We start from the raw sequence: 25,620 nt of genomic DNA, 5'->3' as shown, positions 1-25,620 counted from the left end.
TTTTACAGTACAAGCAAATCTTATTATAAGCAGGACAGTTGTATAACTTATGAAAAGTTCCACATTTTCTACATGGTTTTGGATTATTGTACTTATTTCCTTGATAGTTTGAAGAAGATTTAGTACTTTGTTTTACATGATAGTCTTTCTTACAAGGCTGACTTTTTTCTTCTGAAGGTCGAAATTTATTACGTTTGATAGCTTCTATTTTATTTTCTTCAGTTAAAGTTTTCAGCTGAAGTTCTGCTAATTCAGAAGCTTTACACATTTTAATACATTTCTCCAATGTTAACTGATCTTCCCTTAATAATCTTTCTTTGAGATTTTTATTTAGAATTCCACTTACTATTCTATCCCTTATTAAACTATCTTTTAATTCTGCAAATCCACAGTTGCTACTTAATTTCTTTAAATCGGTTAAGAAATTATCAAACGATTCACCTACATGTTGTGTTCGACAGAAAAATATATGTCTATCAACACTTTCGTTTGCTTTCGGTATGCAAAAATGTTCGAAAGCTTCAATTACTTTGTCAACATCCTTCTTATCTTCTTCACTTAAATTAAAAGTATTAAATTTTTCAAGTGCTTCTTCACCAATTATATGCAATAAAATAGCTACTTTAATTTCAGGTGATTTAGTAGTACCACCAGACGCTAACATATAAATTTGGAATTTTTGTTTCCATTTCTTCCAATTTTCGCTTAAATTTCCTTCGAAACTTAGATTACTTGGTGGCTTTAATCCATCCATATTTAATTTAGGACATTAAATAGTTTATATATACGTATTTTTAGCCACTTCCAATAAAAATAAACAACTCACTTACCAGCGATATAAGTTTCGATTTCACAGTAAACAACTTCCCATGATGTTTTTGTTTAGAACATCTTTACCGAGGCTGCATGGTTCTTGAAAAAAGATTTTCTTTTTTAATCAACGACGGGCTGCGCCATGTGTTGTATTTTATATGTGTTGGGTACTGCTCAGTTATGATTACAAGTTGTACACAAACATCGTTTATTCTACATTACTCATCAACTATTCTACATTACAGTTATAGTTAAAGATAATAATAGATACAGTTACAGTTACATATATAACAGATGTCTTCTTTTGCACCCTCATAAATACTTCATGTTCCACAGTTACAATGCAGTATTTGACGGCTATGTATGATCAAAGGTCATGACAATTATTGACCACTAATAATGCAAAAGAAACTCTAGAAGACAAATTCAATTAAAATTCAGTTCATATGCTCTATAAAGAAAGTCCAGTCAAAATTCCTGCATATATAAATATAACTGACATGTACGAGCGTATAACGTATGATAGAGCGCGCGCGCGCACACACACACACACATAAAGTCTAGCGGAGCCTTACAGACACACAGATAATATTTTATTCTCTAGTGTCAAGATGTAAGAACATCTTTTTACTCGACTTCTGATAAGAATCAGGGAGGAGGAGAAAGAGTAGTGTGGAAGACCAGCGATGGGACGAGAAGATCATATTTTATTCTCGAGTGTCAAGATATAGAAACAACTTTTAACTAACTTCTGATAACAATCTGGAATGAAAAGAAAGAAGAATAGTGTAGTAGGAGATAGGGGAGGGGGAAAGAGAGTCATGTCCGAGCCAGCATGGGTAAGGCTCCTCTAAACCAGGCTGAATCACTAACTTTTCTCTCTTGGCGAGGTAGGGACCGCGCTACCAATTTTGGCGCGTTTATCGCACACGCTGGCTGAATGTCTGCTGTTTTTTTAAAGATTTATTTTATAGACGCGCGGCATTCAGCGCACATAAACTTTTCGGATAATTTATTAATTCTCGAATAGTATATAGACGTTTTCACTTAAATAAAAATTCCGCGTATATTTTGTAAACATATTCAAAATAACTTATTCTTTAGATGTTTCAGTTTTGTTAGCAGACTAAAATAAATAAGATATGAATAAAAACTTTCAATAGTGTCAAATGGGGAAATAGTTAAAGCGTAGAGTGTGCAAATAAATTTATCTTAATGACATTTTAACAAAAATTTCCATAAAAACACTAAATTCATACTAAAAAAATAACTTAAGAATATGTTGTCATTTTAGTCTGAGGTATATGGAAATAATTGTGCAAGACTCTGAAGAAACACTTTCTTTTAAATGTGTGAAATATTTCATAACATATATGGAAGAAGAAAGTACAGCATTCTGTGTTTTGGATGATTTTCACCAAATGTAATATAAATACGAACTAGAAACCGTAATAAAAAGTCCTTCCTCTCCAATCAGATCACCTTTGTGTTGCATTGTATTTGTAATACTTCTAAAAATCCAATTTTTACCTAAATTAAAAAACAGTTATTCCATAAAAAATAATAAATTTGAACGTATATAGAATGAATTTTGTAATTTGAGTTATGTTACAAAATAATTCATAGTTTATATATTTTATACTAATAATTTAGATAAAACCTGTCCAATTTAAGAATGTGTGTTAACCACATTCTTAAATTGTAAAAGGACGACTTAACGCCAAGTAATTCATTTCAAAGCATAAAATAGCTTATTTTCTAATATTCAAAATTTCTAATAGTCATAAAATAGCTTATTTCTATCTTTCATAAGCTTATTTTCTATTTTACACAGCAACAGCATTTTCATGCAGTCAAGGTTTTTTAATTGCTAGTTATTATACATAATACAGTCAAAAGTCGTTAATTCGGACACCCATAATCCGAAATGACCTATAATCCGGACCTCAAAGCTAAAATCTTTCTGCGCATGCGCCGCATTGACGCATGCGCATAGGCGTTTTACTCGTGCGCCCAAGACATTTACGACTGCGCATATGCGTCTGCGCAAGTGCAGAATACGTGTTCGCGTGCGCGTTTAATGTATAACGGACGCTATAAGCTAAAATTATCTAATTATCTATTTCAGTTAATGTTGATGATTGCGTTGTTCCTTAATCTTCGAATTGGATCCCGCTTATTATTTTTTGCAGACTGTAAGAGCAATTTTCTAAAAGTAAGCTTGAACTTTTGATTATGTCAAATAGAATTTCCGATGCTGGAGCTCCCAAAGGATCTAGAAAACGAAAGTATGTTTCGATGTCCATCAAACAAAAAACGAATTGCTACAAAAAATGGATAAAGGCATATTCTTTGTTTATCGAACCGTTCCGAAATCTGTTTATCAATTTCACGCTGCTCTGCGCGGGGGGGGGGAAGACGTCGCGGCGCGCAATGAACTGGAAGTTGATTTGTCAACACTATCGTTATCTTCAGAGAAGATGTTTTTATTTTATTCGGCTTATAATTCCTTACTAAATGTAGTATTTAATTTCGATGTACTCCGTCTTTGATATGATTTAAATCAAATTCCTCGTCATTAGAAATACCACGAATACAAATCAAATAGTTTTCTGGTTGCAATTTTCTAATTTCGGCTATGCGTAAGGTATGCTTTACGCATCCGCGCGTTGAAAGAAATGTTTAATAAAGTAAACAAATAAATATTAGGCTTCTTTTTTGGTAAATTTTGATACCCTTTAGATCATAATTGCTCATTATTTTATAAATTACGGTTTCATATTTTTAATTTTATAATTTCTGCATGTCATCTTACCAGATTTAAACTGATGATGTATAATCCGGAAAAATCGATAATCCGGAATCGCCGAAGTCCTGACGAGTCCGGATTAAAGACTTTTGACTGTACTTAATTTTTAACACATTCTTATTAGAAAGCATAACTAAGAAACTTCTTTTTAAAGCACCACAGTGATTGCAAAGAATGTCGTTAAATTTACAAAAGTATTGAAGATATATTGAACAGCATTATAACAAGAAACTACTGTACAAAATATGTAAATTTAGCATAATTTCGTTTTTAGTATTTGCATAGTTTCCTCCAAATGAACCTTAATGGGAAGTTATCTTGCGAAAATTTAAAAGTATTAAAATGGCCTCTATTTAAGATGTAACTGCATTTATAATTATTTTGTAATTGTGAATAGATTATATTATTGCAATTAGATTATGCACTTACAACATAATTGCATAAAGTAATGAAATTAAGAGTTCACAGATACAATGTAATATAATTACAATGCAATTATCAAAATTGTAATTATAATCACTTATTTAATACCACAATATTATTACAATCACAATGTAATTTAAATTGGGTACTATATTTGTATACCCTCCATTCAAATGGAGGTACTGATAAGCCTGGAAGTTATTATCAACAAAAAGCCTGTTCAGGACAGTTTGATGACAATTTCCACCGGGCGAAAAGTACATTCTTAAGCCCAGGCAAATCATGACAATAAAAATCATTTATTCTCATGATTCACTATATTTCAAACCCTAAATCTGAATTCTGCACCAAATTATTTACCTATATTTTAACATACTTTATGAATTATTAGAAGCGATATGGCAAATATATTCTAAAAATAACTGTAAAATATTTGTATCCATTAATTGATTCAGATACACACTTTTATTATTTAAGTATATCAAAATAACAGTTTCATGTTCCTGAAATACAAAAATTATGAAAAAAGTTAAAAGTAATATTCTTAGAAGCATATGATATTAGTCACCAGCTGCAAAATAGTTAATTTTTTGCCCTAAATACAAGTTTATTACACAGTAGTCAAACGTGTAACTTAATAACATGTTATATAAAAAATTAATGATAATAAGTTTATCAGAAATGAATTAATTCTGCAAATAAACTTTCTACATTTGAAAATTTTCTACACCTGAGGGGAGAAAGAGATCTAGTAAAATTAGATTTATTATAACTTCAGTTGGACCAAATACCTTCTCTCTATATATATGCATCACTAAAGAAATAAATAAAATTATCATGCTTAAAAAACAGATGTACCATACCAGTTTTTTTCCCCTTGTTACCCTTTACATTGAGAAATAACAAACAGTACAATGCTGAAAAATACTATCCTTGAAATTTTGTTTAAATGAAGAAACACACACCATCTTTTTATTTAAGCATTACACTTCAAAAACAGATACACATACCAATTTATTTTCACTAGCCTTTATACTGATAACATGCCATATAAAAATGAAAAGAATTATCCTTGAAATTTAGATAAAATGAAGTAACACAATGGGAAAATTTATGCACACGGACATCTTTTCTCTATTGCATGTTGTCTGACATGATCCACAAGTGCCTAAAAATGTATCCAAAGAAACACATTTCAATATTAACAAAAAATTTTTTACAGATTAAAATTCATTTATTTCATACCAGTATTATAAAGATCATGCATGAAACAAATCTGCTTTCCCATACTTTTAAGTAAAACTTAACTGAAATTTTATACTGGAAAATATGCTATATTTCTATATATTAGAAAAAAGAAAATAATAAAATAATAATATACTCATAGCCTAGCAGAAAGTAACATATATAACATCAAACACAGAAATTTATATACTCGTAGCCTAGGAAAAAGTAATACATATTACATAAAACACATAAATTATTTAATATAAAACATACATACCTTCTAAAATTATTTTACTTTTTGTTTCTTATTGGCCGATGCTGATGAATATGAAACGTTATGGGCTCTTTTGTTGATAAGATGCTGTGTAAGGCCTTTGCATCTAGTAATAAAAAAATTATCAATAATTACTTTCTTAAGATTACAGCATTCTGGCATGGCCACATGCGTACATTTATCAATTATTCTTTCAACTAATTCTTTTGTGATGGCTGATTGTAAACGAAGGAGTACATCTTTACATTTTTGAAATTCTCGTTCAGCTTCCCTACATATTCGATACATTCCTGAAGAGATGACCTTCAGTCCACCTTTATTGCTATGTTTTGTAAGAATTGTGCGATGCTCGGGTATGTCAGGTTCCAGCATGTCCTCTGAAATGGTCATAGCTGTTTTACAATTTTCACATATGCTTTTTTTTCAACAATTTATTATATATGGCTCCTGCGATGTAATGTATATCATTTTCTTCCACAGCTGGGGGCAAGCGACGTTTCACTGCCATTGCAGAAGAGGTAGATGGCACTACAGAATTGGAGATAGGATGCAAGACCTCCTTTCTGATAGCAACCTCTAATTCAGAACCATCAAAGAGGCTGTGGTCACTTTCAGAACAATAATTTGGATTATTGATATCCGAAATGAACTGTGATAGGCACACTAATTTCAGTGCTCTCTTGGCTTGCAAAGCAGTAGGCTTTGCACCCGACTTTCGTCTAATCTGTGAAAAGGCATGTTCCAAGGCATCTTGTGTCAACCTGCCTGGTAAGAAAAATGTAAACCCCTCGGAAAATAATTCTTTTGAGAGTTTCACAACACTCAATGTGCTCATAATAATGCCAGTTTGAAATGGCTTCCATGCTTTCCCAAACTGAACAGTTTCAGTCACATGAATGAATTTCAATAAAATATTAAATTTCTCATCTTGATTTTTGATAGTGATGCCGTTTTTTGGATGCCTTGCAGTCATAATTGTAAACCATTCTGCTACAAGTCTCAGCCACCATGCAGAAGTTAATGCTTCTTTTGCAACTTGGTGTAAAATAACTGCTTTTTCAATAGCAGCAGCTGTTTTTACAGAAAACAATTGCACAGCAGATGCCACATTCATCGAGGAAAAGTGTGTTGGGAAGAGATGAACTCTGTTCAAGTGATGTAGAGATCTCAGGGCAGCATCTGATTCTATCTCACTTGACCAGAGTCGTTTCACATACACTGAAGATACTATCCTCGATGGCAAGGCATGCTGCTGGCGAAATTCCTCTGGTAATATCATAATACTTGAAAGAAATGCATTTCTCATGTTTTTAATGAGATGTGGTACATCTGCAATACTGTGAATGAAAACATCAGGTCCTCCAATATTGTAATTTGTCTTCCTATCTGTCCTAGAGACAGATACATCCAATGACGACCACATTGCTCTGTTATTGCTTCCCATATCTGAAACAGAGGCTCTTACAGTTAAACCTATTTCTGTAGCTGCTACTACAGTTCTATGAATTAGATCTTTCATGTCAGAACCTGATGTTGAAGGCCCTGTTAATTCATTGGCAACAATCTGTTTCCATGATGTTTTAAGGCCTCTAAGCATTACAATAGTGTAATGCTTAGCAACTGCAGGTTTTCCTAACGTAACATTTCCAATGAATGACTTAGACGATGTATCAAAATCTTGATATGAAGCTATTTCCATTTCGTCAACTAAAAGGCAGCAGTTCCTATCAAGAGCATCCAATGAATGAACTTTTGTCTTGATGAAAAGAAACAAATTTTCTAAAATGCCGAAATTTATTTTTATTTCCCTAATCCTCCTGTTCAAGGTACTGTACGATGGTGCTGGATATCTAATACTTATGAGGTAATTATATCCATGTTTGCCCAAAGCAAATCGCATCTTCAGTCCTTTTATAATGGACTTTTCTGACCAGTTCCTTTTTGACTGCACAGCAAGGGTTCCTACTTGCTCATCGGACAAAAATGATGTCAATTTTGCATCTTTTTCTTGAAGCTGTTGCTCAAGGAATTCTATTTTTTTAACAACTCTTCATTTGAAGCAGGTAGAGTTTCCTAAATTCAAAAAGAAATAGTAAACATGTTATGCTGTGATTATTTTTTTAAACAATGGTTGGATGAATTAATATATTTGTAATAACAATGATTTTTTCAACAATTTTTTTGGAGAATATTAAATAATTTACCACTTCAGTATTTGGCTTAGGACATCTTACTTCTCTTATCCTCTTGTCAGTTACAGATGGTGGTGGATTTGGAATGCTAAAGAGTGTTGGTACTGCAGTTTTTCTTAGTTTTTTTCTATCTTTGCATAGTGACTCAAATTGAGATTCCTCAAAATGATCCTGTAAATACATAAAGTAATAAAAAAAGTATACAAAATAAATAAAAGTACAAAAAACAAACCACACAGTGAGGTTGTGCCAAAGGCAGCAAGCATGAACTGTAAGTAAGTATAGGCAATAAATAAATATGCAGGTAATTAAATTAGGCCCAGTATTATAAAAAAGTGAAACAATAAACAAACCATGTGTAACATATCAGCAGCAGCATCTTGTAAGCTTGGGCAGAATTTAGTTATCCAATATTCATTTTTTGCCTATAATTTAAAGTGTTCTTTAGAACATTATCCAAAAATTAAATGAAGTAGTGTTTTGCTATAACATTAAAAACAACTAAAATAAAACTTTATATTTCTTGCTATAGTGCTCTTACAATAGATAAGAAAATAAGAGTTCACTACACCCAACTTTTAAGATACTAGGCCGATAAATACATTTGTAATTAGAGCAGACTATGATTCTTGTTATAATTGTAGTAATGTTTATTGCTCTAATTGAAATATTTAATTTTTAATTCTCTAATCATTCAAAACATAGCCCTAATTTCGGAGCACAGTGCCAACATGCATTTTAAAAAGCATCAAGGCCAGTTTAAACGACAATTTTTTTAATTACATCGGCACAGACATATCCAATTAAAGTTATTAAAAACTCTAGAACGTAGTTCAGTAGCTTTCTGAATTTGTAGGCAATTTTTTATTTAGAGATGACAACACAAAATAACGCTTCAGAAAATATTATTTATCATGTATAAAAATCTGTTTTTTAACACAGATCAGTAATAACTGTTTATCAATGTCATGAGGATTTAATTTGAGGAGATCACATTCTTTAGAAGTATCAAATTCATGAAAGGATTTTGGCTTGGCCTTTGAAATTCATCATTACAGGCAGATTTATTTGATTGTTATGCATGCATTAAACACTACACATGCATTAAAAACACTACACATGCATTAAAAACACTACAATTATTTTTGAAAAGTACACATGCAGTTTCACAAGTTTTCTGTGCTTATTTGAATGTTCTGCATTCATTTCTAAATCTTTACTCTTATTATCTTTTTAAAATTGCCAAATTGTATAATACTGTGATTATAAATATATGGTACTTGCAATTATTGAAGTCAGATTATATATATTTTGTCTCATACTATTCAATTTATTCTATTGACTTCAGATGTCAATGTCAAAATTCTGGAAGTTATTTTAACCAAGAAACAGTAGTGGGCACCGTGCATAAACAACTCATCTAACTTTTTAACAACAGTGATTATAAAATAAAGAAAAAAATTATATATCATTCCAACGATATTGCAACTATAGTATAATGTTACATATATCTTTAGCAAACATTCAGATTTTATCTTGACTTTCCAAATTATTATTTATTTTTTAATAAATTTCAATATGCTAATGATTTTCATGTTACATTAGTATAAATTCCACAATTAGCACAAGAAAACAAAATCTGCGCTTTATATTAGAAGAGAAATTTCTTTTCCACATTCAAAACATCCACATTGGCGATGTTTGGCGACGGGTACATTAACCCTAGACTAATTTAATTATAGCTATTATTACAGAAATTAGCAGATACTCAGGTTATTGTACACAAGAATTTCACTTTACTTGCACATTATAAACATCAGAGAAGATATAAACTCTAAATGAAGGCGTAATTAACATTATACTTACTAAGCAAAGTTCAGCGCCTGGACCAGGTTTCCAATTGTCTCTTCGGCAATTATTTACCCATATTTTTCTTCTTTCTGCATTTTTAGGAAGTTTTACCAATGTATGACCTTTCCGTGAATGATTTGAACAATTAATAGCTGCACATCCGCCCATTTTACACAAAAAAACACAAAAAATTGTTGCACCGTAACTACACAGCCGCCATTAAATCTCCCACTTGGGATCGCGAATGCCTGATGATTCAGCCTGGTATATAGGAGCCTTAAGCATGGGGGCGTGAGTTCAGTGTATGGCAGTTGTTGATGGATGCCATTTTTGATTGCACGTTGAATGTTAACAAAATCTGACTCGGTAATATTAACATTTATGTTTAATTCTAGGATGATATATATTTTAACATATATTCCTTATACACAATTACATTGCATGTAGTTACAAGATGAGTATTTTTACAGTTCGCAAGTCCGCATGAGTAAAAATCAAGAAAGTCATATTACAGCCACGATAACATCACGGAGGGAAAGAGAGGTGAGTGCGTCCTTCACCGACGGCAGCCAGGAACCGAGTAACCAGTTCGAATTTTCCTCCAGAGAGGAAGAGGGAGAAAGCTGGTAGCGCCCTCTCTCGGTGCAGCGGACAAATAATAATAATAAAGAGTTCTCCACAAGTGTAATTACAAGATGTAGCAGCGGATAACAGACCGCTGAGTCAATTTAGCTTGAATGAGTCAATTAAGGTTGTAATTCTTGTGTGGGTAGGATGTTACTTGGGTACCGATGTTTTTCTCCGGGATGCGGGGAGTCTCTGAGAGTGCTCTTGAGAGTGCTGGATAACTCTTGATTTTTAAGATTTTAAAATTATCAGTTTCGATCCTCCTTTTTTTTTAGATCTTATGCCGGATATATTAAAGTTCTTTTGCCTCTAATTTCATTTCTTGGGATTTACCTTGAAGCCGGCTTCATTTAATAATGAAAAAAACTATGTTTATCTATCTTTTCGCTAGCAATTATTACATCATCTAGATAAATTAATGCACTTTTGCATAAAACAGGTCTTAATACAATATTCATTACTTTCTGGAATGTAGCCGGCGCTCCGCTTAAGCCAAACGGCATTCTCAAAACGGCATACACGCCTGACTTCGTTATGGAAGCTGTTTTTTCGACATCCTCGGGTTTTACTGCAATTTGAAAATATCCTGACGTCATGTCTAACATTGTCATATAAAGCTACTAGAGATACTTAGTAGATAACTGGGGAGAGTGAAGAATCATCCACTGCTTGGCACGTTTTCCAAAATCGCCAACTTGTCATGCCTCACGTCTTGTCTCCTGGATTCGCAACCCCTCCAGAAAACACTACGCAAGGCGCGACATTTACAATAGGGAACAACTAAATTAAACACAAAATAATAGATTAAAGCAATATTTAAAAAACTAAAAATCCTTTAAAAACAGCGTAATAATTTAAAAAATCATAGTAGGCTTCAAAAACTTAAAATCGTTACAAAACCCTAAAGAATTAAAATACATTCACCTGTAAAAAATATTTTTTAAAACTTGAAAATCCTTTCAAAAAACATAATAACTTTAAAAACTAAAATCGTTCCTAAAACATAGTAAGTTTCAGGAACTTAAAATAGTTACAAACCCCTAAAAAAATTAAAATACCATCACTTCCAAAAATTTTTTTAAATTTCACTTGAAATTACTTCATTTAAATTTAACTTGAAAAAAATTTTGAAAATGAAAATCCAAACCTTCCAAACACATAATAATTTTAAAAACTAAAAATCATTTCAAAAACATAGTAAGTTTCAAACACTCTTAAAATCGCTACAAAACTCTAAAAATTAAGATATTTTTACTTACCTGAATGTAAAAAAGGCTGTATCCCAAAATCTCCCCTCCCCCATTTATTTTTTAAATTATCATTGATGTGGCCGGGAATATCGATGTCTGAAACATCGGCCTCATAAAATTCTTCCTCGGGCGTCGGATCGTAAAGTGGGGGGATGAGTTCCGCAATATCATCAAGAAATGCTTTAAAAAATCATTCTTAATGGAGTGGTCATGACGTTTTCTCCACATAAATTCGTACAGATATGAATCAAACATTTCTTCTCTTCGATTTGTAGAATTTCCAAGAAATCATTTAATCCCTGCCCACACACCCTCATTGGTATTAGTATGAGCACCTGTTATTGGGCACACGTATGTCAAACTGTGATTTACCTCTAAATGTCGAAATCCTTCGTCTTCCAGACATTTATAGGCAGCCCAAACGTCGGATATGATTGTGCTGCCAGACAACCCCCTTCACTAATTACATCAAGCAAGCAGACACTTGTTCGATTCGGAACCACTCTAAAAACATCTGTGCGTATCTCTTTCAATTCCTCCAAACACACATCTCCCTTTCACGGGCCTGCCTCTTCCATACTTCATCTTCCCACACTTAACTTCAACCTCAACTTCAACCTCAACGATTTTTCCTACTCCTCCAATCTTGCAACTATCTCTCACCATAGCATGAATACATATTTCCCTACAGAAATTATACCAATAGACTACGGTGTGATTAGAAACATTCAGGCCTTCGATTACATATTTCTCAGGGACCTTCCAAACCACTTTCGCATCACTAACAAAACTGTACACATATCCAAATTACTCAACCCAAGCAAAGACCCTTTCCTTACACACATTATGCTTTTTCTCTTTCACACTAGATTGATTCCTACCAAAACCATTCGAAACCATCATTTATTACCTTTTTACCCTTCCTTTCTCTTTCCATGCTTTTCCCACATTTCGGACATGCATAATGATTTACACAACCCTTCTTTCATACACCGTTCTAACACAGCTTTCTTTCCTAATGCAGGCAACATAGCAAAAGGTCTTTCAGAATATTCAGCATACTTCAACATACAGTCATTTACATTTTAAACAATACTAATATCGCTGGAGGCCATTGTGAGTATCTGTAAAAATTTATGTAAAAAAATTAATTTACCTGAAAAGAGGTCATCCACTCCTCAGCCGAAGAACGAAAAGTAACGAATTCTCAAAATGTTCTCGAATTATTGTTTAAAATAACTGCACCTCTACCACATACTACCTTCTACACTAATCGGAAAATCTCAGTTTAAAAGACATACTGAGCATGCGAAAGTGCTCTGAAATTCGCTCTCCCCCAGGACATCAAAATGGGCTTTCGTAAAAAGCGCCAAATAAGTGGACGATTCTGCATTTCATCTCGGATTTTTTTATTATCTCACCAATTATCTGCAGGGGACACGTGGACATATTTTTTTATACTATTCAATTTACGGTAATCGACAGCAAATCTCCACGAATTCGGATCTGACAGTAGGAGGCCGTTTTTCTTTCTACATAAAACTACGGGCTCGAGTAGGGGCTGCTACTCAGAATGATTATTTTATTGGACAGCATTTGTGTAATATGCTGTTCCAAAATTTGTTCCTTCACCTGGTCATACCTATAAAGCTTGCTGGAGGGGCATTTCATACATTTATCTCATATTATACCACTTGGCAAAAGCCGTGCTTCTCATCAAATAATTTCTAAAAATTTCTTACCAAATTTCCCATTTTCGTTTTCTCCGCTTCCTGCTTTTCCAATGCAGACACATTGTTTTCCTTGGGCAGCAAAAACTTTCTGTCCCGTAGTTTTAAACAGTCTGTAAAGACATTTTCATAAAGTTTTGCAGCAAAAAATTGCATTGTGCCCCAGTGTTGAGTAAGACCGTAGTAGTGGACTTGTTTTTGCAATGAAACTCTAATTTTAATTGTAAAAACTGCTTTTGATTAACACCAACCTTGTAATCTTAAGAGGATAGTTAAGAAAAGAATGTTTTAGCTAAAGTGATTATTTACTACAGTTTATAGAGTCTGTTTCTCTTGTTTCACTTAAACTAGAATAGACTCTATAATGACCTGGCGAATTCTCACGCAGGCGTGAATAAAACTACTGACTCAGGCGAAGGGTAAAAATAACCCTTTATCAATTCAAACTAGTTAACAGAAAGGCACGGTCTTCGTGCTTTACAAAAACACCGTCAACTTGCGGTGGGAACTAAAACATATAATGTAAGTCAAACCTGAAATAAATAGTGCAAGATAGCAGTTAAGTTACGCCTAAGAGGTGGACTCACAAGAACCTAACCGGCGTGAGGCTAAATCTGATAAGGCCAAAAGGCTTTCTATAGTAAAAGCGAAATAACAACGAAATGTGCGCTTGACTAGCGAAACACGCTCTGAATAAACTGAGATATTCACACGTTTATATAAGCACTTCACTTAAATTTAAATTTACATCGTGGCGATAGAATGTGAGGGGAAGTTGAGAAGTCTAGAATAAGTATCAAACTTAAAATAAATTTGTTATGCAAAATAAGAAAAGCCCTACAAGTTGAATCTATAATTGTAAAAATTGATTGAACAATAGTACAAGGATTGTAGGATACCGAATTCAAAACTCAGCTATAAATAGATATTCTTAATACTCAAAAGCTCAAATAATGTACAAAGTATTAAAAGAACACTCTTTTTATTCTTTGTAACATTAATAATTACAACGTTTATACTTTAAAACTTTGACTACGAATATGAAAACGATTCTCGTTCAATTCAAAACATTAGAATCCTCTTTTCAGTTATCAGACTCGGAGTTACAAAGTTATAAACATAAGCACGTGAACTTATACTGATAACAATATTGCACGCATAAATTTAACATTCAGTTTTCTTTATCCTTCCACCTTGAGTCGGAGGACTTCACAACTCAACAATCGCATTACAAATCAAGTCTTTCTTTGGCACTGTGGTGATGGCGATAAGGAGCGCGCCTTGCGCCCTCCAATAAGTGTGGCAACCCTAGAGAAGAAGTTACTAGATTACTAGATCCTAACCAACCTGATAAACACAACACCGTTCATTATATCATAACTAAAGGTCCACCTGTGGTTGCAAAACCTCGTCGCTTAGCTGAAAATAGCAAAACAAGAATTTCAAACTATGATGCAATTGAGACATTTGAGACCTTCGAGCAGCAATTACGCATCTCCACTCCACATGGTCCCAAAAAAGGGAAGTCTGGAATGGAGACCTGTAGGAGATTATCGAGCACTGAACGCTCAAACAATAAAAGACAAATACCCTATTCCATGCTTAGCCGATTTTACTGCTGCATTGCACGATACTAAAATTTTTAGTCATGTCGACCTGATTAAGGCATACCATCAAATACCAATTAATCAAGCCGACATCCACAAAACCACCATATGCACACCATTCGGTTTATTCGAAAGTACCCGTATGCAATTTGGCTTATGCAATGCATCCGCGACTTTTCAACGTTTTATAGATGAAGTCACGCGGGATTTAGAAGGTGTTTACCCTTTCGTCGATGACTTGCTCATAGCCTCTAAAGATTCTGAGGAACATTACAGGCATTTGAAAGCTTTATTTTCCAAACTTCAGTAATATGGACTTTGCATAAATGTTTCAAAATGCACCTTTGGTCAAACGTCTATTGATTTCTTAGGTTTTCACCTTAGTGAAAACGGAATTGAACCTTTTCCTGACAAAGTCAAATGTATTTTAGATTTCCTCAACCTACCACTCTCACTCAGCTTCGCCGATTTTTAGGCATGTTTAACTTTTACAGATGTTTCATATCTAAAGCAGCACATATTCTTTCTCCTTTAATAAAATTGTTAGAAGACTATATTAATAAAAAGAAATCTCGTTCTCGTGTTCAGGATTCATCCCCACAATTAAATTGGAACGAAAATGCTGAACAAGTCTTTATTGCTGCCAAAAATGCCATTGCTCAGGCTACCCTTTTGAGACACACTATTTCCGGAGCCCAGCTAGGCATTTGGGTAGATGCTTCAGACGTCGCAATAGGCGGCACACTTATGCAGTTGTCTCAACAAACATGGGAACCTATAGCATTTTTCTCTATGAAACTCAATAAAAGTCAACAGAAATGGTCCGCGTACGATAGGGAATTATTTTCAATTTATTCTGCAATTAAGAAATTCCGACACATGTTAGAGGGCAGAAATTTTATAATTTATACGGATCAAAAACCGTTAATATACGCTTTTAAACAGTACCCTCATAAATGTTCACCTCGACAATTGCGCCATTTAGATTTTATTTCTCAGTACTCTACTGATATTAGGCATGTGCAAGGTTCAAAAAACGTCGTTGCTGACGCTCTTTCAAGAATTGAAATTGATTCCATAACAAAATCTCCGTTTTTGGATTTTAAAAAAATTTCGGAAGCTCAACGGCATGATCCGGAGGTACAAGACCTCAAAAACAACACATCATCTTTGAAACTGGAATTTAAACCGTGCCAATATTATGATCGTAATATTCTTTGTGACATATCAACGGACATTCCTCGTCCATTTGTTCTGAATTCCTTTCGCAGACTCATCTTTAATCATCTGCATAATCTGTCACATCCAGGAATTGCAGCTACTACGAAGCTTATTTGTTCTCGTTATGTATGGCCCGATATGAAACGTCATATCAAAAATTGAGTGAAATCCTGTGAATCTTGCCAAAAATCGAAAATTACTAGGCATACTAAAGCACCACTGGGCACATTCTCTCTTCCTGATGCACGTTTTTCAGAAATCCATATGGATATCGTCGGACCGTTACCTCCATCAGAAGGCAATGTGTACCTTTTGACTCTAATAGACAGATTCTCCAGATGGCCTGAAGCCATTTCCATCCCGGATATGAAAACGGAAACCATTTGCAGAGCCATCTTCAACTATTGGATATCTCGTTTTGGCTGCCCATCGATCATAACAACAGACCAAGGTTCTCAAATGAGATCCGCAATTTTTGAAGAATTTACGCGCATTTTGGGTACGAACAGAATCACAACAACAGCCTATCATCCAATGTCCAACAGCATTGTTGAACGATTTCATCGACATTTAAAATCTTCTCTCAAGGCTCACAAGACCAATAACTGGACTGAAACACTACCAGTATGCTTGGTATTCGGAAAGCCGTAAAGGAGGATCTATAGTCATCTTGTGTTGAACTGGTGTACGCACAACTCTCAAGTTGCCTAGTGATATGATAACGTCATCTAAGATATCTCCGTATGACACACAATTTATCACGAATCTTCGGCATAGAATGCACCAATCAAATCCAATAGCAACATCTACACATTGCCAAGAAAAATGTTACGTAAGTGCTACCTTAAAGTCGTGTACGCATGTATACTTACGTGTCGATCGAGTAAAGCCACCTCTGTGCCAACCATATTTCATTAAGTGTCAATGACAATTATTTCATTAAGTGTCAGCTCAGTTTCAATATCCTACTTCTCCATTTCTTTCGGTGCCAAAGAATCTGATACTTTTGAGAATCGTGTAATGAAAATAATTTTCATTCATCCTTGGAGTCGCTGAATTGTATGCAGTGCAACATATGAGCCAAACTCACTAATTTTTACTCACACTGCCATGTACTCATCACTGAATTCCAAAGCTAACTGATGAGGGATGAGATGTTTGTGTGGCGTTTGTTGGAAGGCGAAAGTAACGTAGATAAACAAAACTGGCTCGTGTCACAGGCTATTCCGAGGGTATTTCAAAGCCAAATTAGCCTCTTTTCTACGAAACATGTGAAACCACCTCTCTTTCATTTCACACCCCGCTTAAATCTTGCCTGCGATGCCAGTGTTTTCTGTATTTTGTTCATTTCCAGAAAGGATATCTTTTCGTGTTAAGCAATTTTTGTTTCGTGTTAAAAGAAACAAAATGCATGAAAATACATAGTAGTTTGTCAGGACTGTTGCATTATTTCATGTTAACCGATATTTTGCGTTAAATGTATTCCACTGTATACAGATGTGTTTGGACTATGTATATACAAATAATTTTTTAAAAGGAAAATTTATAATCCTTCCAAAAATTTTTGTGCATTATGCTGTTAAAAATTGATCAGTAAATATATAAAGAAAGAAATTTAGGACCAATTTTTCAGAAAGAATAAAAATTGAAATTCACATTAACTTGATAAAATCCTGTTCAGACTAGTAAAATCTTTTTAAATTGGAAGATATTTTTAATGATTTTACTCCCCCCCCCATTTTCCTTTGCTACTGCTGTTTGATAAGAGGTTCTAGAAAAGTTTTGTGTTAAAATTATTTTGAACTTTCAAAGATTTTCCACTGCAGGATTTTAATTTTTTCTACATTTTTAAGGGCATGTTTTCTTTTCTTTTTCTTTTTAGATTCTTTTAGATAATTCTTTAGAAAAATATTTTTAAATCGGAAGATATTTTCAATGATTTTCCTTCGCTTTGAGGAGGACTAGAATTTTTTGGTGAACAATTAAGATAAAAAATATATTGAAATGGTTCATCAGCTGATTCTGGATACAGAAAAGCAAGGAAGAAGAAAGTGAAAATGTAATTAAATTCGACATAGCTCTGTGATGGTTTATTTTAACATGTTGATTGCCGTGGGGGTCACCGATGACCTGCACTCGACTTGGCTGCAGCGCCGTGGGTGTCACCAGCAACGCGACCAATAGTAAAATACATAATTAGAATAAATATTGATACTGATAAATTTTTAAATAGTACCATTGTTACTATAATGGTTTGAAGATTAATAAATCGTAAAAATTTAAATTATAAATCACAAAAATGGTCTACAGATGTTTGGAGGTCGCTGATGACTCCCAGCATGAAGCACAATTATATAACTATGTTCTGTAGATAATATTTCGACATAATATATATTGCATAATAAAAATTTCAAGTTGGCATCATGGGCAAATCACGTAAAATGCACGCGGCAGTCAACGTGTTAATTTTTACATTTTAAATTATTCTTGTTCCACATTTATAGGATTTTATGAAGATCATTTGAACTTCAATTTTTTAGTTTTTGTGAAAAGTTGGTTCTAAATTTCTTTATATACTATATATAAGAACTCCTAGATAAAACTAATTTATATATTTATTTATCCCAAATTTTCATTTTAATACATGCTTTTCCTCAATATTTTAAAAGTTGATTTTTTGTTGAACTGAAATATGCAATATGGAAAAATTCTATCAAAAAACATAACTCAGAATCAAAACAGGAGATAAATAGAGATGATAATAATGTGGGATATTTGATTCTCTTCCCCTAATAGTCATTTGAAACATTTTAGCATGTTTTTCCATTCAGCTGAAACAGTAAAAATATAGAAAAATTCCTACAGAAACATAATTCGGCTGAGAAACAAAACAGGCAAAAAAATGGGGTTGCATCAGGAAACTGATTGGTCTAAAACAGGGCTTCTTAAACTTATTTTCAGTCGTGACCCCTTTTTATCATAGATTTTTTTCACGACCCCAAAATATTTACGAAAATTTTGTGGGACCCCATAAGCATTGCGAAAATCTGACACACGCGCGAGTGAAACTGTCAATTTTTTCACTTGTATTGTAAGATAGTATTGCAGTTTTAGGTCATTATCTTTAATTTCTCATTTTTAAGACCTAGAACAATGTGAAAATTTTAATTAAGTAACAGACGAAATGACAGAGTCATGTGCAAAGCAAGTAAAATGAACATTTATATTATAAACAGAATGTGTTGAAACATTTTTGTTTTTCTCTTTGTTTGTATTGTCTTATCTATATCTATTTTCAGATAAATATGTAAAAATATTGTGTAATTGTAAAATTATTATATTAAGTTTAAGAAATACCAAAACTACTAAAATTTTTTGCGACCCCCTGCTGTAGATGGGGGTTGCGATCTACAGTTTAAGAAAGTCTGGTCTAAAATAACGTTACAATATTTGATTTTGTTGGAACGTTGAATAACTGAGGCCACAGCCAGTGCAGTTATGGCAGGTGTGCAAAATTTTGGAATTTACAGAAATATCGAGTAGCAAAATTTTTGGAATTTAGGAGTGGAAAAGTTTTTAGAATTTAGGACCCAAAGAGATTGCATACCACAACAAAATGTACCTGCTGAAACTAAGACTCCAGTGCATGGTTATATTCTTGTAAGGAGTGTATGCCTGAATGCAGAGATGCGTTTTGAGTCATCATCGCTAGGTCACCAGCCTACACAGCATTTGTGATACATCATTCATGTAAATAAGCAATAAAATTGACAGCACTTTAGTTAAATAAACTAACTCATTCCTTGTAAATATTATGCAAGAGAATTGTAATCGTTAAATGAGAATACAACACTTGCTTTCTGTTCATCTGAAATAGGATAGATATTCTAGCAGAAGTTTGAAGGAACGGATCATTCTGTATTTATTTAGATAATCAAAATACACAAGCTATGAACATAACATATTAAACCGTAATTCACTTTTCACATTGGACAGCCAATGTTTATCAATTTTCACATAAGTCATACTTTTCCGTAAATTTGAAAATACTCTATTGCATGCTGTTCTGTTGAAGACAAGCCTGAAATCATTTTTTTTTTCAAAATGCAATTGATAACTTGTATTGTTTTTTACAAAATTTTAACCTGGGAGTCATGAACAAATTTGTGGGAGGTCACCAAATTCAAAGAAATTTATTTGACAATAAAAGATATACGGAATTTGAAGAGAATTTTGGATGTTTTTTAACATTTACCAGTAATTTTAAATTAAACATTTCCATATTTTAATTTTGATTTTATTGCTTTCCACTTGATTTATGTTATGTTTGATGATTTCTAAACAGCTCGAATAAAATTTCAAAGCAATTGCATACGCGCAGCTAAGATGTAGTTTTTTTGGCTATCTTAGTAGTGTCTTGCATGCAACATTATAAACTATGTTTGCATGCAACATTATAAACTATGCATCATTTATAAACTATGTTTCTTATTTCTAATCAAATTTGTTGTCAAGTAAGCACATAATATTTCCTAAGCATTGGAAAATTCAGTAGTGTCTCGAAGGATAATAAAAACAATTTTGTTTTAGTTGCAATTTTATACCCAATGTTCACAAGAGAAACGGATGGATGGACCAACATCAAATAAACTTAGAGAAAAACTGTTAATGAAAATGCAAACAAAAATGAAACCATTTGCTTTCTACTTCTAAAAAAAAAAAATTGAGTAAATATCAAGAAGAATTTATTTTATACTGTTTTACATGTTGCATTATCAATGGAAAATGAATACCCATTGTGTGTTAAATGCAGTGAAAACTTGGCACGTGGAAAGCATGAAATCTGCGAAATTAAAAACACATTTAGAAACGGTACTTTTCCCGTTTTGCCGCCGCAAACAATAAAGTCGCCAACAATGGTACAACTGTTGCCAAACGGAATATCTTCTCTGCCAACCTCCAACGCCTCATTTTCAAAACAAGTCGCAGCCATTTCTTATCAGATTTATTGTTTCTTTCAATACTGGCATACAACTACATAGAATTTTTACAAGATAATTAAATTTAATGCCCCAAGACCATTCGCGTTAATTAAGTCAGTTAGACTGCAATCACACTACTCACCCTACTCACCCGATGGCAAAAATATAGAAAATGCAAAATCAAGGGTTAAATTCATCAATACTAATGAGAATGCAGTAGCGAAGTAAAGCACTGCGGTTTTACATAATTTCTGAGTAAGCTATTTGTACGAACTGAAATAATTCTTGCATTTAAACTTGTATTCCAAATTAATTAAATTAAGATTTAACTTGTCATTAATGTAGATAATTACTGAGAGAATTAGATTTTTGTAGCGTAGTTTACGTGAGATGAGATCATGCGATACAAACCGACAAATCAGGATGTTGAAACATGAAAACATAGTAAATTCTTAATGTCTTTTTATAAATTTATTATCTTTATTTATTGACTTTTTACAAAATTTTAAAAGATATTAAAATGTTTATGCCTTCAAAATAAAAAATTCTTAGAACTTATGTTTGTTAACATTTTTTATGTGTATATTGTATGTTGTCACCAACAAAGTCTGCTTGGCGCGATTTGCGCCAGTGAAACTGAAAAGTACCTCAGAAACTAAGCATAAAGATTAAGTAAATAAATCTGAAGAATTTTTTTAAGGAATGAGCTGAGAGCATGAAAAATTTAAATGTATTTTTGAAAAAATATACAACAGTTCCTGAGAAGGATTTACAGGCATTCTTAAAAGTTTCATATTTAATTGCAAAAAATTTAAAACCTCATACAATTGGAGAATCGCTCATTCTTCCTTCAGCAATTAAAATGACATCATTTATGCATGCAGAAAAATATAGTAACGATTTAAAAACAATAGCATTAAAAAAAGATACCGTTTCTCACCAAATTTTTATCATATCAGACACTATAGAATACAAAATCCAGTTTTTACTATAAAACTTGATGAAACTACCGACATTACTAAAATGTTTCAATTAATTGTTTATCTGAGATATGTTTTTGAAGACGATGCAGTAGAATATTTTTTATGTTGTAATATTTGGGAAGGAAAAGCAACTGGAGAGAAAATATTTGAAATTATTAACAGACATTTTGAAACGAATAATCTTACCTAGACACACTGTGTCGCAGTTTGTACTAATGTAAGCTTTTAAAACTAAGCCAATACTTTGGCAAGGAGAATTGAATAAAAAAAAACTGGAAACATGCTTTTCAGAATTTACTAAAGAAAATAATACAGATTTCTTGTTTAAAACAACATATGATAAAATTGACAGAAAATTTTTTGAAAAATTTCCAAATAAGGAATTAGGTTGGATCTGTGACCCATTTTGCCTTTGGTATTTTCAATTCCAATGTATCTCTAAATGAAAAAGAACAATTAATTGATATTTTTTAAGTGCAGAATACTGTGTGTTAAGTCTCTAACTTGCCAAAAATTTTAGTTGATTGGAAACTAATACGCCAATTTAAAAGGAATGAAAGTAAATTATTACGTTTCTTACATAAAATCATATAGTAAACCTTTAGCTTATATTTAAAACTTCTAAAATGTTTATGTTATATAAGCCCATTGCTTATGTATTGCTAAAATGCTTATGTTATATACCATTTTTCTGTTATATAAGTATTGAAAGTGGATTTCTCACTGAAATAGAAATAATTTTGCTATTGAATTAACATGGAGAACTTTTTTATTGAAATATTTTTTCTCTGTGACATTAGTTGCATCTACTACAAAATTAAGATTAAAGAACTGTTTTTAAAACATTTTGAATTCGTTGTCATATTGATCTATGAAGCACTAGATTAATGAGTTTTTATTCCATTATTGACAAATATAGTTTTCAAACAATCAAAAAATTTTCAGCGGAGATAATTATTTGTCAAATATGAATGTGTTTTCAAAGAGGAAATAAATAATAAGTGATAAAAAGAAAATTCAGTCAGAACATTCACACCTCTAACAAAGTAATTTGCTTTGACTTAATCTTTATAATACAATATATTTTACAATGATAAGGCAAAATCCAATGTGAAAGGTTATGCGAAGATTACGATAGTACCTAGAGTACTCAGCATTTCGTATAATCCTATAACCAGATAATAATAATATTAAAATAAATTTTATCTGAATGAAGAAGATGAAGTTTTCTTATTACAGAAAAAGTAAAATTATGCAATTACATAAACGAATGCACTTTCAGACAATATACTTAATACTGTTTTTACAAATACAAGTCAAAGTTCTGTTTATGTTACTTCTCGCCCTTCAGCGCATGCTCAAGAATTACCATCCAGGCGAAACTAGTCGATTTGTTCATGACGTCAAAAATTCGAAAAGTGGGGTAGGGTTTGGAAATACGCAAACAGGCCGACTGTCGGGAGTGTGCGCGAAGTTCCGAAATAAAGCTTAATTTTTATTGTGCACTATGTCTTGTTAATATTTATATTAATGCAGTAAGAACATAATCTGTCATATGGAATGCGAGGATTGGTGGTAAAACATATAGGTAACAATATGATAAGAATCACCATAGCACCTTTGTTTTTCCAGATCGAGTTGTTACCGTTCTTGTAATGGGTCTATTACTCATGCTGAGATACCTTAGAATGAGACACCTGCTTTCTTTGCATTTTAGTTTGTACATCCTTAGCCATTTCTCAAGTAATCTGTAAAGGAAAGAACCATAGTATCTGTCTAATTATTTCTCCATGAGCTATTCGAAGTTTCAAGAGTCTGGCGATGCCTTCATTTCCAGCAATAATTTCCGTTACTCGTCCTAGAGGCCACTTAATGCGTTTCCAATTGTCACTGCTTATAAAAACGATTTCTCCCACAGATATCGTTTACCGTTTCTGCAGATTACGCTCTTTGAATTAACAAAAACAGATATTCAGACCTGAATATTTTCCTAAGATCTTTTTCAAGTGCGAGTCCTTATTTTAACCTTCTATTAAGGCTTTTGTGATCTGCTGCATCACAGTCTGGTACTCCGATTTCCTTGATGTCTTGAAGAAATAAGAGGAACAGAATCTGAGTCATTTTCCGAAATATATGTGAGAGTCGTGAGTTAATAATTGATTCACAGTCACATAGAGCCGTGATGATTTCCTCCCATGACAAACAAGCACGACCTATAACTCTCTTTAATATATCTTTCATGATTCGATTTAGCCGTTCCCACCAACCATCCCACCAGAAGGGAGAGTGAATTTCCACTGAATGAGATTCAAAGTTGAATTCTCGATGATTCGATCCCAGTTCAAAGTTTTTAACAAATTATAGGCTCCAACAAAATTGGTTCTATTGTCACAGTAAATAACTGCGCATCTACCTCTTCTTGCCACAAATCTACGTAGGGCCAATAAAATGTATCAGTCGAAATATCTGACACCAGCTCAATATGCATAGACCAATAAACCGCACAAGTAAAGAGAAAAATCCAAGTCTTCTTTTGATCACTCAAATATAATGGATGATCTAAATCTGCAGAGACATTAGGTATTTTTTGGAAGCGAAGCAGGAGAAGTGAAAAATTAGCAACGTCTTCGCCGTTAATCGAACCACGGACCTCTGGAATACTCGCCCAGCGTGCAGACGACCACACTACGAAGGCAAAGCTAAGAAAGCGGAAGAAATACATTATATACTCCCCTTTTATATGGCAAGTGGGATTTTTAGGTGACTGTAACAGCTTTAAATAATATTAAAATCTTGCAGTTTAAATAATTTAAATAGATGAACATTAAGGTATTTGGGAATGGCAATATTTGAAACCAGACTCGAGTGCCACGTGCGACTCTCGCACGAAGAATGTAATTTATTTTTAAATGTTAGAATTCTTTTTCCTTCTTGTTTTGTATGTCGCCTTTTGAGTGCTAAATAAAGTTTTTTCTGTGTTCCATCATTGGAGTTGCTTCATATTGCCTAAGAAGTATCACAGTCATAATTATTTTGGAGGCACCGACCGAGATCGAATAATCGTGCGTATTTTTATTTTATTAGTTCATCACTGAACATAATATTAGTGATACCAGATTATTACTTCCTGTTAATATTGAATTGTCTTATTTTATTACCGTTTTGGATATTATTTTTAATATTCATTTTAGTTGTCCTGACAGTAGATATATATATATGTAATGATATTTTTAAATCAATTGATTAAATTAAATTCTATTAATATTGCTTAATAATGTGTTGGCGATTCTCTACCTAAATTGCATCCCTGTTCCTAAATTTTGGCGAAATCCTTTCTTTAGTATAAAATATATTAACCTGTTGGCGCCCGCCAAATCGCCAAACTCATAAATCTGTCATATTACATAAAGTCCTTTAGAACACTCCTGATGAGAGGATAGCGTCACCTCGTGATTTCAATTAATATCGCTGATTGGAGAAACCTCGTGACACACACATATGTATAAGTAGGGCTTCTGCTCAAGGTACGAGGAGAACGCTTGTGAGATGGATGCTAAAATAAACCTACAACTTTATATTCCAAAATTTGTCTCATTCCTGTTGCCCCGGCTAAACAAAACAAATAATGTAT

The 25,620-nt window shown here is 32.9% G+C and overlaps 1 protein-coding gene across 2 annotated transcripts; it reads right to left on the bottom strand.

The window, feature by feature from the left end:
• Positions 1–5,046: 5,046 nt before the first annotated feature.
• Positions 5,047–9,858, bottom strand: LOC146994947 (peroxynitrite isomerase THAP4-like). 2 transcript variants are annotated; one of them, XM_085826052.1, is made up of 4 exons: positions 9,605–9,858; positions 7,751–7,909; positions 5,550–5,652; positions 5,047–5,213 (listed from the first exon to the last, which is right to left on the bottom strand). In XM_085826052.1, the coding sequence occupies exons 1-3, from the start codon at positions 9,755–9,757 to the stop codon at positions 5,608–5,610; spliced, it is 357 nt and encodes a 118-aa protein (XP_085682178.1). In that variant the 5' UTR covers positions 9,758–9,858; the 3' UTR covers positions 5,047–5,213; positions 5,550–5,607. The 2 variants fall into 2 exon arrangements, with proteins under 2 accessions (XP_085682178.1, XP_085682179.1); XM_085826053.1 differs by lacking the exons at positions 5,047–5,213; positions 5,550–5,652 and adding an exon at positions 7,441–7,619.
• Between the last annotated feature and the right edge of the window lie 15,762 nt (positions 9,859–25,620).

The sequence above is a fragment of the Stegodyphus dumicola genome, chromosome 10 (assembly GCF_044657685.1).
Source record: "Stegodyphus dumicola isolate Sdum_Otavi_A_Nest chromosome 10, ASM4465768v1".
Taxonomy (NCBI): domain Eukaryota; kingdom Metazoa; phylum Arthropoda; class Arachnida; order Araneae; family Eresidae; genus Stegodyphus; species Stegodyphus dumicola.
The sequence above is the reverse complement of the archived record's forward strand: the minus strand, read 5'-3'. Positions and strand labels throughout refer to the sequence as shown.

Bases quoted from the DNA above. Each gene is read 5' to 3' on its own strand.
- LOC146994947 (XM_085826052.1), bottom strand. From the start codon at position 9,757: ATGGGCGGATGTGCAGCTATTAATTGTTCAAATCATTCACGGAAAGGT. The intron at 7,910-9,604 runs GTAAGTATAATG...ATGTATTTACAG, and splicing joins CAGGCGCTGAACTTTGCTTA to GATCATTTTGAGGAATCTCA. The intron at 5,653-7,750 runs GTAAATTATTTA...TTTTATTACTAG, and splicing joins CTAAGCCAAATACTGAAGTG to ATGCAAAGGCCTTACACAGC.